A 15,572-nucleotide genomic window follows, 5' to 3' on the forward strand; every position below is an offset into this window, starting at 1 on the left:
ACATTGCTACTGTTCTTAGTTACTCCGTTTCTGTAATTACGCGAGCTACCTGAACTTCAGGTAATGATGCAGTTGGCAACAAACTTTTAAAGACAGGGATGTACCCGCTAGCGCTGCGAAGTCTGCTGCACAGCGAGCGAGTTTGCGGTCACGGTGCACAGTTAGAAATCACACAAGCTGCATACTTGAGCCTACGTTAAACTATAGGCACGTACCATTTTCTTAGAGATTCAGAGCTGGGAATAAAACCTTTTAAGCAAAACCTATGAAGGGTTGTCTTATTACCTCCCTCATATTAGGAGGAGTTTGAGCTTTTACCGTTAAAAGCGCATCCATTTTAGTAAGGGCATCAATCTTGAAAGGTCACGGACAGCCGTTTAAAAAAGGAAATACCACAGCCTGTGCAAGTTCATTATTTGGCCTCGTATAATAACAATGTGTTACAGTACATCGTAGGCTTTAAAAAAAATAAACAAACAAACTATATCCAGGACAGTAACTAACCAGCAAACGTCCCCTTGGCAGGATCTATCACAAACAAGCTTTCTACAAGTTCCCAAGAAGCATCAGACGCCGTTTCCCCAGTTGTGCTCGGGCTTCTTCCAGGTTTCCTTGTGCACCGACACAAAAGGAGCCACCTCAGGACCTGCGGCACTACAAACACTGGTTAACCGGACAGCAAAAGCCGGCAGGTATTTGTATGATGCTTCTGGAAACCTCATTAGCAAGTAGTTGGCATTCCTTATTTATTTTAAAAGCAGCTGAATCCAACAGACAATTGCCCATCCAACAATGATAGTGAAATTATTTGCAGTAATACCTGTATGAGAGCCATTACCATGTTTACAGTCTACCTGAACTTTTAAGAAAAGTTATATACATTTGTAAAATTGTTTTTGGAGTTTCACAAGTAGAAACTAGTTTTAATACCAGAATGTAAAAATGGCACCTGTCTTCGCAAAGGTGTGGCCTAGGAAATTGGTTCAAAACACACTTCTATGGAAAAAAAATTTTTAGAAAAAGAATATTTTCTTAAAATTCCTTAGTAACAAATTTCCAGAATGATTCACTCAAGGCAGCTGTGAGTTAAAAAAAATAAAGTGCACCACTAAAAAAATAAACCAAGTCTGCAAGACCCCAAAGAGCTGCTCACTTAAGAGAGTAACAAGAACTCCGTAACAGTTCTGCTAACGCAGAGGGATCATAAAGCAAAATGCTGAGGAATTCCTGTGACATACAATATAGTGTGATTTTGGTCCTACACCACAGTCTGCTCTTAGTAAATGTATACTTCTCCAGCACAAGATGCGCCTTTTTCTTTTTTTAAAAGTGAATTTACTGTGATTGACTGGTAGATTTATCAGCACCTTCACCATTACAGACACGGCAAGTTTACAGGCACAGTCTGGAAGTACTGAAATTTAGGATTACAAACGTCAGAAACTTGACAAACTCATCTCGGCCACAAATCTGTTTTGGTGTATTACAAGATACCGGGCACTTATATTTACTACCTGACCCAGAGATACCCAGACTCCCCGTAACTTCAGATGAGGGCAGGTTAATGTTATCTTCCAACCCGATGATTTAAAATTCACGTTATCTTTAAAATAAGTCACTTAAGAGAAGCCAATAGACTTCATTCCCCTTTCCAAAAACGCCACAGACGTTCGGGTTCCCAAGAGAACATCCATTGCAAGCGCAGGCATGCTGCCAGGCACCAAAAAGCTCAGCGATCTTCCCAGGTAGTTTCAAATGGGCATCAGTCACTTGATTCTCCTATATCTACACTCAACTGTACTTGATCAGAACCTATCACTTATGAGCAACTGACATCAAAATCAGAATAAAATCAGGAACAGGAGAGGAAATGGCTATTTACAGTGTCAGAACCGCAGAACAATTAGCATCTAAATAAGCCACCGTGGTACAGACCTCCGTGACCACAGGAGAACAAGCAAGTCGCTAAGTTTATAGGATGAAGTTTTAAAGGGTCACACAGGTAAGTAAGGTTATTTGGTTCATTGTAAGTTACACAATTCCTTTTCTAATTCACACTGCACATAACTGACAACAAGCGCTTTTGGTTGTGGTATGCTTTGGCAACCCCCTAATTTGGAGGGGGATTATAGGCGATTAACCGCACATTTAAATCTTCTTTAAGAATCTAAGCAAAGTCCTCCTGAATGTCTCAGTTTATTGTGGTAATTGAGCAAGCTTTGCAAATACATTGCTTTCTGCACACTGAGCATCACGCCAAATCGTTTTGTTAGTGCAAATCAGCTAGAGTTTGTGACGGGCCAAAACTACCTCATCTAGTTAGAGCTGAATTGTCAGCAGGAACAGCAATGCAGGTCACTTGGCTTCCATACCCAAGGACTGCGTGGAATAGCTGATGCGAAAAAGCTGCAGTAAGGAAGCTAATACTTCTGGAACTGGATTTTTTTTTTTTTATCTTGTATTATTTTTTAATCATTTTTGCTGCTGTTGCAAGTCTGCCTGGCGTTAACTCCTTGGTGTTTGGAGGCCACGACTGCCAATGGATGAACCAGGAACCACTGGCTTGAAGGAAGAACCCCCACGATTAAAAATAGGCAAGCAGGTCAAGAAGTGAGTGAATAAGGCGGTAGGTATTAACTGGGAGTCTCCAGGGCCTTTAAAAAAAAAAATTCAAATGCCTTCCATTATAAAAACACATACATACCATTGGCTTCACTTTATCTACAGTAAATTCACAAAAACATTTAGAACAGCAATCTAGTTCATCCACTACAAAACTCAGAAGTGACATCTCGGGTTAAAAGCAAAGCTATAAATGTAGTTCCTTAAAAAATGCAAACATATTTCTTTACATACAGACAAATGTTACATGATTGGCTGCTATAATGTGTATATTCTGTTATGTACAAAAAAAGTACAGGATTAGCAGACTTGAGCACAAGCAAAAACCCTTCAAGGACAATCTAACCAAACCACCAAAAACAAAAAGACTGGCTCTTAGTTTGTCGGTCACCATGATTATGTGTGCTGGCCCCTTTTAAAAAGTCAGTGATTTCTTCCCCCCTCCCCTATTTCTTCACTTGATTTTTTTTCTAGTTTACAGAAAGCCTTTTTGTGTAATAATCAGTGAATAGAAAAACTTCACCTGCAAATACAAGGTAGAAATGTTATTTCACAGCTATAGGCTGCAGCATTGATCTCTCCAGATCTCAAATGGAGAATGTACATGTTTGGCTCCCAGTTAATTCCAGATTCTGAGAAAACTGTCCCAAGACCCTGTAGCTACAGCCATGCCGTCATCAGTAACACCTAAACAGCTGACACGGTTGTCATGGCCAGCAAGGACACCTGGAAAAGAAGAAGCAGAGAAAGTTAATATTCACAGGATGTCGAGGATGCAGCTGTTACTCTGCTCTCCCAGGTAAGTCTTCAAATCTGCTAAAAAAGATGTAACGCAAGATCTAATCACCCTTTTTGTCTTTACCCTGAAGAACCATATACATCACAACAGCCGTATCAAGAAACTCAACAGTGAGGTTTTTAAGGATATGTACACACAATATTGCCTCCATTTTTCTCTCTGCCACAAAGACCTCCTCATCCCTACTCAGGTTCTCTACTGTTTTTTCCCTTGTTTTCAGCAATGCTGTCCACAATTTCAGCCATCAAGTACTTCCAAAATCAAGCGTGAAGTCTTCTGACAGTGCCCTGGATACAGGAACTACCTTGAGTTTCCCATGTTTTGCAAACCCGAAGGATTGAAGAGTCCCCCATGTATTGTGTCAGACTATTAGAAAAGCAGCACCGTACCCTGCCTCTTCCCGCTTTGTTTTTGCTTTCCTTCTACCCATTCTTGCACTTGTCTGCTCTCCCAAGGTACCATATCCAGGTCTATTAGAACTCAGCCTGTCCACATCCCTTAAGGAAAAGGATATATTTTCAGTCCGAACAGCAGCATCAAGGTTCAGAACTGAACCAGGCCCCATCATTTAACTTACTGTACGAGAAAGATGTAGCTATGCTATAAACATGCTGTCTATCCTGACAGAAGTGACTAATTCAAGGACTAAAAGCGTCCACTTCCCCTGTCTCCCAACAGCAGGAAATTATGGTCCCCAAAGCAAAAAGACTACTGTAACTCACTACTATCTGAATTATTTCCTCTGATGGATGCAAAAGTCAATGCAAATGTATGATTTTGTATTATTTCATTTCATACACTTCAGCAAAATAAATTCTCTGCAGACGTAACATAATTTTGGAGGCTGCTCCTTAGCCTCAAGAGCTGGTATCTTCCAGCACACAGATCTATGATGGCCAATACCCAAGAACCGGAGTATTTGACTGGAGCATTTACTCCGCACATCAAATAGATGAAACTGCAATGCAATGTAACAACCAGAAGATATAACCAAATGCAATAAAATAGAAGGATGCCATTCCAAAAGAAAACAGTGTTAAAAGGAAGCAAGCAGATTCCATAACATCAGCAACAACATTGGCAGTGAACTGGCTCGGCATTTCACACAGATTTTGAATATCCATCTTCTGCTAAAGAAATGGAGAACTTCAGGTCATCGCAGTTACGTGTACTCACCTGCTCTCTCCCCTTTCAGAGTATCCCACACGTTGCAGTTGAAGTCATCATAACCTGCTAGCAAGAGGCGACCGCTTTTTGAGAAGGCTACAGAAGTGATCCCGCAGATGATATTGTCATGCGAATACATCATTAATTCCTGATCTGCACGTAGGTCAAAGAGTCGGCAAGTGGCATCATCAGATCCAGTGGCAAATGCATGTCCATTAGGGAAAAACTGAAAGTTTTAATTAAGAGACAGGAGTTGGACACCAGAAAAATATATTGTTCAAGCATTATTTCAAAAACATCACGGTATTATTTTGCCAGGGTGACCAGATAAAGGCAGAATGATTTATTTAAAAAAAGAAGAAAATCTGCATGTTAAAAAAATGCATATACACAGCTATGCAATGAAACACTTCTAGAATAGTATTGGTAACACCTGAATGACTGGAATTTTACCGAGACGGTTCCTGCATGCGGAATAACAGGAGTCAAAGGGGATGTAACTAACTACCACAAAATGAAGCAAAACGCAGTTACATGCACCCTGGCTGTGGGCCAGGAAGACCTGGGTGAAGTGGTACACAATGTTCCATCTTGAGCCGGTCAGCCAGGTTGGCTCAGCCAAGATAGGAGATTGCAAGCAAGCAATTCAATTTCCAAAAAATCTACTCCAAATCAGAGTCATTCTTGCAACAGCCATATTGACTGAGATGGGAACGCAAAGAGCTCAACACATCTCAGGATTCAGGTCTAAGTATAGGAACTGCATTTTTCTACTGGTCATGCTTTTGGTATTTTCTCAGCCTTAATAATTTTTCATGTTTATCAAAAACAGATGCAGCTTAGACTTAGATTTCATTCCCTATTTATCAGAGCTTGTATCTTGCAGATCAGAACATAGTGTTACTATGACAGAGAGGAAATATAATCCAGTTTATAAATATTACAAAATGATTCCAGGGATGAATATTCAATGTAAGTACTGATTTTAACTTTGCCTTCCAGAATATTTCACTGAAAGGTCTTTTCAACACAAAATATCAAGTACACTTCTGTTCAATAAAAAACTTTAAGATGAGGATGCTTGGCTATTTTGCCCCCTCTCAGGATATCGCATTTATCTACAATTTTCAGTTTTTAACACATTGCCACACCGCAAAAGGTCTCCCTTCTCCATTCTTTGCTTCTTAAAAAAAGTAAGGTCTTAGTTACTAAACAAAAACATAGCTGAAACTATTCCAAGAACACTTCAATGCATCACAGATAACGGTAATAATAATTCAGTTATAAACTAGATTGTAAGTGATTAGACAACCTTCTTCATTACATACAATTTAACAGTCTCTACCCTAACAAAGTAATTGATTTTAAATCAAGGTAACCCAGTAGACCATAAGCTGAATTCATGCAACTACAGCTTTTATCCTCCCCCTTTCTTCCCATGTGGAAATACAAATGATCACTTACACAAACTGCATTAATATCTGACACATGCCCTGTGAATGACTGCCTGCACATTCCATCTCGAATATCCCAAAGCTTCGAGGAGGCATCACAGGCACCCGAAACAAAAGTCCTCATATCTGGACTGAGAGAGAGACTCATCACATCGCCAGTATGCCCAGTGAATGTGGTGGTCTGTTGACCAGTTTCAATATCCCACAAAGCGCTGCAGATAAAGTGACAACATTAACACAATGTATGTGGTTATTTGAGAGTTTAAACTTTAAATACAAATTAAGGCACTGGAGAAAAAAAGGACAGAAAAAGGACGGAAAAAAAGGAGGAAAAAAGGGAAAAAAAGAAAAAGGAGAGGAAAAAAGAAGGGGAAAAAAAGAGAGGGGAAAAAAAAAATAGAAGAAAAAAAAAGGTCAACAGAGCTCAAAGACTCACCAAGTGGTGTCTCCTGAGCTAGTGACAATTTGGTTGTCATCTAGAAAGCGACAACAGGACAAGTATCCTAAAAACAAAACAGTTATGTTAGTTTCAGACCCAGGAGTAGTAACTGAAATTTAAAAAACCAAGAGCAGCCATTAAAGTTCTCTCACAGCTAGTCTGTAACCAACAAAACTATTTCACAGTTCACAATACATCTCAAAGCAAGATTGTTTCATTTGGTGCAATAAAATAACAAAGCTGAAGCAAGAATATGGCTGACCTGTATGCCCTGGCAACTCTCGGCTCACTCTCACGTTGCCCTCTCTGGTTTTTAAGTTGTATATGGAACAGATGTTGTCCAATCCACCACAGGCAACGTAGTTTCCAGACGGTGCATATGCGCAAGTCATCACCCAGGAGGATCTCAAAGGAATGGCATGCATCTTCAGAAAGACAGAGCTCATGAATGCCACGGCACACGTTAGCTTTCATTTTTCACTGAGGTCATTCATATCAGTTAATGAATTATAGCAGATTAAACACACCAAGGAGATTGTGTATCATAAGTTTCAGTATTTTGATTTTACAACATATTACAACCCATTTCATACTTGCACATACGTACATACTAGGATGAAAAATACCGGTAGTCTCTGGGGGAGATATACAGAACTTCAGTACAACATTAGTTAATAGCAAAGCTATTCTGAACTTAAACAACATTTTTTTTATTCTACTTAGATTTCTTTGTCCAATTCTTCTACATCTCTGAACTACAGGTTATAAAATGGGATGGTTGTACCCATGGAGACTGGACAGTTTACAGAAGCAGATCACCACTCCACACTCTACCTAAGCTTTTCTCATTTAACAGCTTTTTTTTTTTTGGCCTTTTTTTCCCTCCTCCTTTCTCTGCCCTCAAAAGCAAAGCACTCTTGTAAATTATGAGGTTGTGTATTTCTGCAATTTAAAACCAGATTAGTTTCAGAAGCAACACCACACAGGCAGAGAGCAATAGCTACAAGCTACTGCACTAGCAAATTAGAGTGAAAATGTCTCATATTACCTAGAACTGTTGCTTCTGAGACACAACCTACAACATATCACTAGTAACCAGCTAGTCAGGAAAGGAAGACAAAAAAAGAGATTATGTCTGAATTAGAAAAAGACTGCTTCTTTTCATTTTTGCCTTGCAACCATAGAAAAAAATAGACACAAGCTCCCTCAAACACACAAATTATGCATGAATTATTGATATGGATTATAAATAACTCTACCTTATTTGTTGTATAACTATCCCAAATAATTAATTTTCCATCTTGAGAAGCACTGACTAGTAGCCTAAATATAAACACAAAATAAAATATGTTAATATAAAACAAACCAAAAAATCTCAAAATAGACATACATCATGCATGATTACCAAGTGATTCAGAAATTTCGTAATTTCTTTATTACCCTCTGCTTTTTTTTTTTTTTTGTGGGGGGGGGGGGTGGCAGAGGGGCAGCATTTGTTGGAAAAAATCTGCAAAGATCTATATATACCTGACCGAAGAATCACATGTCCACAGGGACTCATGATTAACAATGGACAAAACCAAACAACTTACTGAAAACACATTTCATAAACTCTCTCCACAGTTGCTTTTATTTTTCATATACTAATATTTTAACTATACAGCTACACAAAAACAAACAAGAAATTTAGGGGAAAATGAATCTTATTCTGAGAGCAGATTTTAGATACATTTCCTTCTGGACTACATGACAGAGTAGAGCATGAGGCACTGTTAACATCTGACAATCAGTTGCTCTAAAAGCAGCGTAACAAAACTCCTTCCTAGAAGCTAAGTAACTTTTCCTGCTATGTACAAAAGGATCTTTTTTTCAATGAAATAAAATTTGTCCATAAAGTTTTTAAATCTCTGTTATCACAGAAGTTACATAATTAATTCAACATCTTGGAAAATACAATATCCATCATTCCAAAAATATGCCTCACCACATATCCTCGTCTGCTTAAATAGACTCAAAGAACTTAGTTAAAACTAAAAGAAGGAAAAGAAAATGTCTGTGGTAAGAACAAGCAAAGTACCCCTCCTTTCAATCAAGGCTTCTCTATTACCACTATGCAATCCTCACTGGTTTTAAAAAGGCAAACTATAACTAAAGACAAAAAACCCACCCCAGTCGTGGTCTGTGATCCCCCTGCAAGGGCACCAACACCATACCATATGAATCCCAAAACCTGGTATTAATTCTGAAGTCGACAATCTGATTTCTAACCCTTAAACTGCAGGTTTAAGGATCACTTGTACAAACCTCGAGTCAGATCCCCAGTGCATAGCATAGATTTTGGCTAAGTGACCTCTAAGCGTACGCCTTGTTCGCATTTGAATTCGACCCACTGAGTCCAGACTTGTTGTGATCTAAAAATAAATAAAACAAACCCCTGAGATACTGAGAACTATTTTTAATATACAAGATAACTAAATACATTTGAACTTTGATAGAAAATAATCTATCTTGGCATGCAACAACAAAAAAAAATACTACTAGTGTACAACCCAGGATTAGGTCCATGCAACACTGAGGAAAACAGATTCTACAGAAGATACACTAACACACTTCACAATGGCTATACCTGAAACCTCAGAAAGTTTTTTTAAAATAATACTATGTAATACTAAGGCTATTTCAGATTATCAAATCTAAAAGTTTTCAATTAAAACCAATGGAAGAAAATCCTCCAATATTTACTGCACTGTTACTTTTTAAAGCATAGCAGAACTTTAAATGCAAAATACTTTTGTTTCCAAAATACAGTTAAAAGGCATTTATTTAAGTCTTTCTAAATATACTGAACACAATAAACACACTCTATTTAAAAGGTAAACTGGAAGCAAGACCCATTAAGATGGTGGGGGTTTTTTTGACTGGTTGGGGGTTTTGTGTTTATTTTTAATTTGTTTGTTTTTGGTGGGGTTGTTTTGTTTTGTTTTAAGTAACTGTATAAATACACAGTACATTTCCAAAGGCTTCTTTCACTTTATTCTTTCAGTTACTAAACAGGAACATGTTACAGTCATAATTTGTAGGGATTTTTATTTTTTTATATATCAAGTAACAGCCTATACACAGAATCAAGAACATACCTGAGCAAGAGTTGTGTCACTACATGCTTTCCTTGCATCCTGAAAACAAAAGAATGGAACAATTTGAATCTAAAAGGCAATACTGAGCATCAACTGACAGAAAGTGTCTAAAGGAAAATAAGTCTTAAGCTAGACTTCACCACACTCAAAAAGCCACAAGCCAACACACCTTACATGCCAATATGCTTTCTGTCACCCTAATATGTTTTATTGTCCAAGGAATCTAAAGCACTGGTACACAAGCTGGGGGCAGTGGAGGAAGACAGACTTAAGAAGGGCCATGCCCCAGCAACCTTTGAGTCTCCCTTTCTACAGAATTTGTGATTCAAAGGCATTTGGAGCCATCCTGAAGGCTCAACGCCTACCCTCTTCCCTGTATTCCTTTCCTGGTGTGGAAGTGCTTGCTCAGGGTGTGCTGAGCACCAAGGGAAGAACTGATCCACCTGAAAAAGCAACGACATGTTATATATGATTAGCAAGCTTTGTGCTACATGAAGCTCTTGCATTAACCCCCTTGCCATTGCGGGTGTGACGATGCTAGTTATGAAAGGCAGGATGAAAATTAACAGGCAGGTTCTGGAGAGCAGGACAGACAGCAGGCTTACTGTAGCTTAAGCTGCTGATGCACCTCATACAAAACGAAGGAAAAAAATAGTCAGCTAACACCCTCATTCGTTTCACGGAACGGATGGTGTTCAGGTCTCCATACAGATATTGCGTCTTTTTTTCATTACTTCAGACTCTATGGGTATATGACTTACTTCCCGAATATTATGCAACCCTACCTAGAAAACAGACTTTACTTTCGTTTGTATAATCAGAGTAACAGATTGTACGCCTGACACAGGCAAGCACCACTGAGCCTAGTTTGCAACACTCTGATTTTGCAAAACCTGGTTTCAGTTACAACTGCGATTGCACTGCACTTCTGCAACTCAGGCTCCCGTCTTCAAAAAACAAAAATAGGCACGCAGTCAGCAACTACTTCTGAGAAGCATGGTTTAAAATAATTTGCTTAAAATTAGACAGGAACTCTATAGCACAAGTCAAAGATAAAACTATCAACAGCAGTATTGAAGGATCGGCCACAAGACCCTCTCTAACTCCCTGCAATTTCTCCAAATGCCTTCCAACTTCTGTAACCAATGAAGGAGGCATCCCACAATGACGGATGGCTGCCTTCACCACTAATTTGTGTGTTCCTCCACCCCAAGAAAGCGTTCAATCTGTACACTAATGGCAACATCCTCTTTGAGAGGAGGAACGGAAACATTTACTCACACATTTTGGAACTGCATCAACACATTCAGACTAAGATCTTAAAATTTTTCAAGCTCTTGCTTGAGAGTTACTTGACATTGCGACTTTAACAATTTTTTAGGCATGTTTATTTTGACCACCCTTTATAGCTTTCCTCCCAGAAAGCAAGCCTGAGAGTGGATTAAGTCATCTCAACTTATTTTTAAAATGTCTGAACTGTAGAAATATTTATAAAGTGTTGACGTCTGGAATCAGGAGGGGTTTAAAATACCAGAGCAGCAAATGCCCTAGCACTCAGGACTTATTTCATCCACAGGAAGAAACACACTGGAATTTAACAATTTTAGTTGTTTAGTTTAGCTGAAATACTTGAAGATGTTCAACATAAAATGAATTCTGAATGCAGTCTGAACAAAACAAAGCCATTTTTCTTAAAGAAAGAGCTATTAGCAACACCTATACTTGAGGCTGTCTAATACTTGCCATACGATTGGCAAAGTTGCAGGAAAAGCAAAGTTTCAACAGGCTATCTGAATTCTCACATTTTAACTGCCATTTCTACATATGCATCACTGTAACAGAATCATTAGTGTCATAACATAAAAAAGCTCCTCTATATAATTGTAGATTTTTCTCAGCTCACGCAGTAGACAATGCAGAATTTGTAAGAAAAATCTATCCACTTGATCAATGTGCAGCCCCCATGATTTCCTAGCACACACACTTAAGATTTCGTTTTTTTCCCCAAACTATATGTATTTTTTAGAATATAGTGTCTGATTTGTTCAAAATGTCATTCAATTTCAAATGACACTGTGCCAAGTATGCAAAACTTCCAAAAATCATATACTGAACTTCAATTCTCAAAGTGAGGACACACATCACATGGGAACTTTATTACAGACAGAACTAGGAATCAACTTTAACCATAAAGCCATCCTGCTATCGAATAGTTCATTGTTCACTGATGTTTCGAACTTCCTGCACTAAAAATTCATGCAGTCTTACTTTATCCCTCCAGCACAGCCTATCTGTGTACAGAACAGAGCTATAGCTGTAGTAACTGCATGGGGAGGCAAAGGTGCTCACATCGCCTAGATATTGTAAATAAATAAAAAAACAAACCCACAAAACCAAAACAAACAAAAAAAATCATTAAACATTTCGAAAACATTGCAGACTACCTAAAGTCTATTGGGAAATTGACAGCTATGCATCTCAGTTTATTCTACTTTAGGAAGCTGCTAGGCACAATCTTATCTGGAACTCACTTATAAGCACAAAGCTGATTTTTCATGGTAATATTGTTAGAGAAAATATCAGGCAAAACCCAAGAGTTGTAAATAGCTAAGATAGCAAACTGCTAGCTATATATAAAACATCAAATGCTGTTAGCGAGCTCACCTGTTTTTAGGAGTGCATCAAAAATAATTCCTGAAAATTACCAGCCCGCTAGATATTCTAGACACTTTAAAAAAAATAACCTTATTGTTTTTAGATCCTGTATCTATCCTCTTACCCATCCGAAACAAAACACCTATTTAGAAAGAAAACTGTGCAATGATTTAATAAGCAAGATAGTCTCCTATACAAATATGAAACTGAATTATTTAGTCAGAAAGTTTCTTGAATTTTAAGTCATCAGGAGCATTTTTAATTGCATATTAATCTGAAGTTAAAATTAAGCATAAGGTATCCAACCCTGCACTCAGATCCAAAGAAGCAAACACTAATTGCCAATGCTGAGCCAAAAGACTCCAATGGCAATAGCCATGGTTACTCAACTACATCTGTATAGATCCATTTACAAGTTTGGGTGATAGAGTTACAAGAGTAATGTTAAACCGACCTAAAACCACAAAATGGGAGTCCTTACTCAAAGGGCCAATCAGATTTTTATGCTCCAGAATTAAAAAAGCAAACTTTCCTGCAACACAGTCTAGCTCTCTTACTTGCCTGGTATCTCTTTCTTCACACAACACAATTTTGCATAAAACCAGACTGATTGATTACAACTGAATTAAGACTAACTGGCTCACCCCAACATAATGTAACAAGAAAGTCTTTACACATCAGGCAGAGGAAGAACTGAAAAATAACGTATACCTTTTATTTGTGCAATGCCATAATAAAGCTTAAACATAAGAAAAAGTATTTTAAACTAAAATTTATTTGCATTCCTCTACAGAGTTGCTAGAAGGGGTGCCCAGTCCCACAACACTGACTGATCCCCGCCTTGAGTTTCATTAGTGTATTAAATGAAAACGATAGGACACAGAGCTCTCCTTGGATGACACTGAATGAGCACTCATGAAAGCAACATTTGCCCCAACACAGCTACTAACTCATGAAGTGTGTTTACCGCATGGCTGATACTAATAAGCAGCCTAACGCCCACTGCACTAAGCAGCAGACCACCACAAAACAACTGCTGCCAGCAGATGACATGCTAAAGAAAGTCGGTGCGCATGCAACATATTCTAAGAAACCTGTAGTCTTTGCTGATAGGAATGTTTTCAAATAAGGCATTCCCATATAAATCAGATTTATGAATCTTCGTGTTTAGGAAAAGGAAATTTTTATGAAGAATAAACAGACTTTGAAGAGCCTTATTGTACTTCGTACTTTTCTCTCTACTGAAAACTGCAACACTGAAATATACAGGCATGTTGCAACAGATTCCTGGTAAACTGACTTTCGGCATGACAGCTCATACTTGGTTTATCTTCAGTGAGTAATTTCAACAAAAAATAAGCACATATAGGGGGATCCACATTTTCAAAAAAATAAATTCAACAGGAAGCAAAGAAATAGGGCCTGTAGAAAGGACATCCACCCCTGGAAGGTTTTCTCTCACACTCCATGCTTTGACCTGCATGCTTATCAAGAGTGGCAGCGCAGTGGCCACTTTTAGCCCAGAAACAAGCTTTTCTAATACCCTTGACCCCAACTTGTCATGCCTAGGTTCTAGAAGTTTGCTGCTCCCTTTCTCTTTTAAAATCCGAAATAAAAAATTTGCAGACACACATATACCCCTAGTAACAAAACACAGCAAACTTCAACAGGAAATAAAACATTTTGTTCAAGAAATATTATGAATGCATTTCATTATACCAATGGCTTACTTTTCTGATTTTTTAAACAAATATTCTGAAAATATTTTAAGCTTTGCACAACTTAAACAGGACCAAGTAATAGATACAATCTTTACACTTTATTCCTTTAAAAGAGGAATTTTATAATGAAAAATAAGCAATTAGGAATTCTTACTCTGATTTGATTTCGCAGCTGCTCTGCCTCCTGCCGTAACTGTTCCAGCTCACTCATCTTCTTCAGTCTCTATTTCTCACACTCCACTGGTGAAGAAAATCTGCCAATAAGAGGGAAGAAAGCTAAGTTTCAGTATCACTTTCTCCTCTTTAAAAAACAAAACAAAAAACCCCACGAACCCATATATATTTATTCTGCCTTTAGAAGGGCTTCCAAATAGATATTCCCTCTACTACACGGTCTAATAAATTTGGCAAGACCCAAGTTATTTCAATTCCTGAATTACCCTGAAAAGCATAATTAAATGAAGTATATTTTGGTCAACAGAACCACCCAGTGTACTTTAAAAAACTGCTACTGAATGCATTTGGAGCACCACTCTTACCCACCCGAAAACCTCTGTCAGTCTTCACCCCAAGATGGCAACAGAGAGCAAAGACTGCAGTGGTCGCCTTAAAACATTTACCTTTGAGCTCAACAGTGCTATGATACAAGCACCTTTGCACATGACATCCAAGCGGTTTTTGTTTTCATTAAAGATGAAAATTTTGAATCCTAGACTATAGCTGAAATAGCAGGTTTTCTACATTTTTTTTCCCGTATTTTCCTCGGGCAAGGCATGATGATGTTTTCATTTCAAAAGCACTCACACAGCGAGAAGTGATAGTAAACACCAAACCATCCCTAAAAGCATCAGCATGCTGCTATAGCCCACAGCAGCCTAAAGCAGTTCTCATCTGAACAAGGACTCAAAGCTACATTAATAAAAAGATCAATAAACAGTAAGATCACATGCAAACACACTTTCAGGTAATTTTTTTTCAATCAGATTTTGCATCTGGTTTTCTCAGTGTGTTGAACAGTTTCCTCAGATCAATTTTCCTCTTTATGCCCAGTACAGCAGTGCAGCCAAACACCACTACAGAGACCTCTTAAGTCTATTCACATACATGTAGACTTCAATATCCTTGCAATGAAAGTAAAATAAGCTAGTAGCTTGCTCACGAACAACCCAGGCACTTGTGTTTTTTTCATGATAGAAAAAGCATACCAGAAAGGTGGCGGTGGTGGTCCCACTACATTATCCAAAAAGCCCAAAACACTTCTAGCTTATAGAAGAAGAAAGACGAAAGTCAGACTACTACTCACAAACTGAAAATTGAGGGAGGAAGGAAAAGAAGTGGGGAGAAGAACCTCATCAAAACATTATTCTAAGCTTTTTATTTAAGCATGAGAGACAATACAGTTGTGCCCCCCAATTTAGTCCACTGACAAATGGTGAAAAAAACAGGGGAAGAAAGGTCACAGTGTGTCTGCTAAGTTGTAGACCTCTAGGGAAACCCTTTTATTTGGTCTAGCTACTGGTTCTTTGTAGTTCAGTAGTGATGTGCTCTAAAAGACTCTGGAAGGTTTTTTTCCATCTA

The 15,572-nt window shown here is 38.2% G+C and overlaps 1 protein-coding gene across 1 annotated transcript in view; it reads right to left on the reverse strand.

Moving 5' to 3' along the window:
* Positions 1–2,354: 2,354 nt before the first annotated feature.
* GNB4 (guanine nucleotide binding protein (G protein), beta polypeptide 4) overlaps positions 2,355–15,572 on the reverse strand; it is a 75,081-nt gene continuing 61,863 nt past the window's right edge. The window contains exons 3-11 of the mRNA XM_009321707.1: positions 14,149–14,248; positions 9,619–9,657; positions 8,786–8,892; positions 7,741–7,804; positions 6,744–6,906; positions 6,479–6,545; positions 6,053–6,254; positions 4,598–4,814; positions 2,355–3,348 (exon numbers count right to left, since the gene is read on the reverse strand). Of these exons, the coding sequence (XP_009319982.1) occupies positions 3,242–3,348; positions 4,598–4,814; positions 6,053–6,254; positions 6,479–6,545; positions 6,744–6,906; positions 7,741–7,804; positions 8,786–8,892; positions 9,619–9,657; positions 14,149–14,205 (1,023 nt within the window). The 5' untranslated portion in view covers positions 14,206–14,248 and the 3' untranslated portion in view covers positions 2,355–3,241. The remainder of the gene's footprint in view (positions 3,349–4,597; positions 4,815–6,052; positions 6,255–6,478; positions 6,546–6,743; positions 6,907–7,740; positions 7,805–8,785; positions 8,893–9,618; positions 9,658–14,148; positions 14,249–15,572) is intronic.

The sequence above is a fragment of the Pygoscelis adeliae genome, unplaced genomic scaffold, assembly GCF_000699105.1.
Source record: "Pygoscelis adeliae isolate BGI_AS28 unplaced genomic scaffold, ASM69910v1 Scaffold223, whole genome shotgun sequence".
Classification (NCBI taxonomy): domain Eukaryota; kingdom Metazoa; phylum Chordata; class Aves; order Sphenisciformes; family Spheniscidae; genus Pygoscelis; species Pygoscelis adeliae.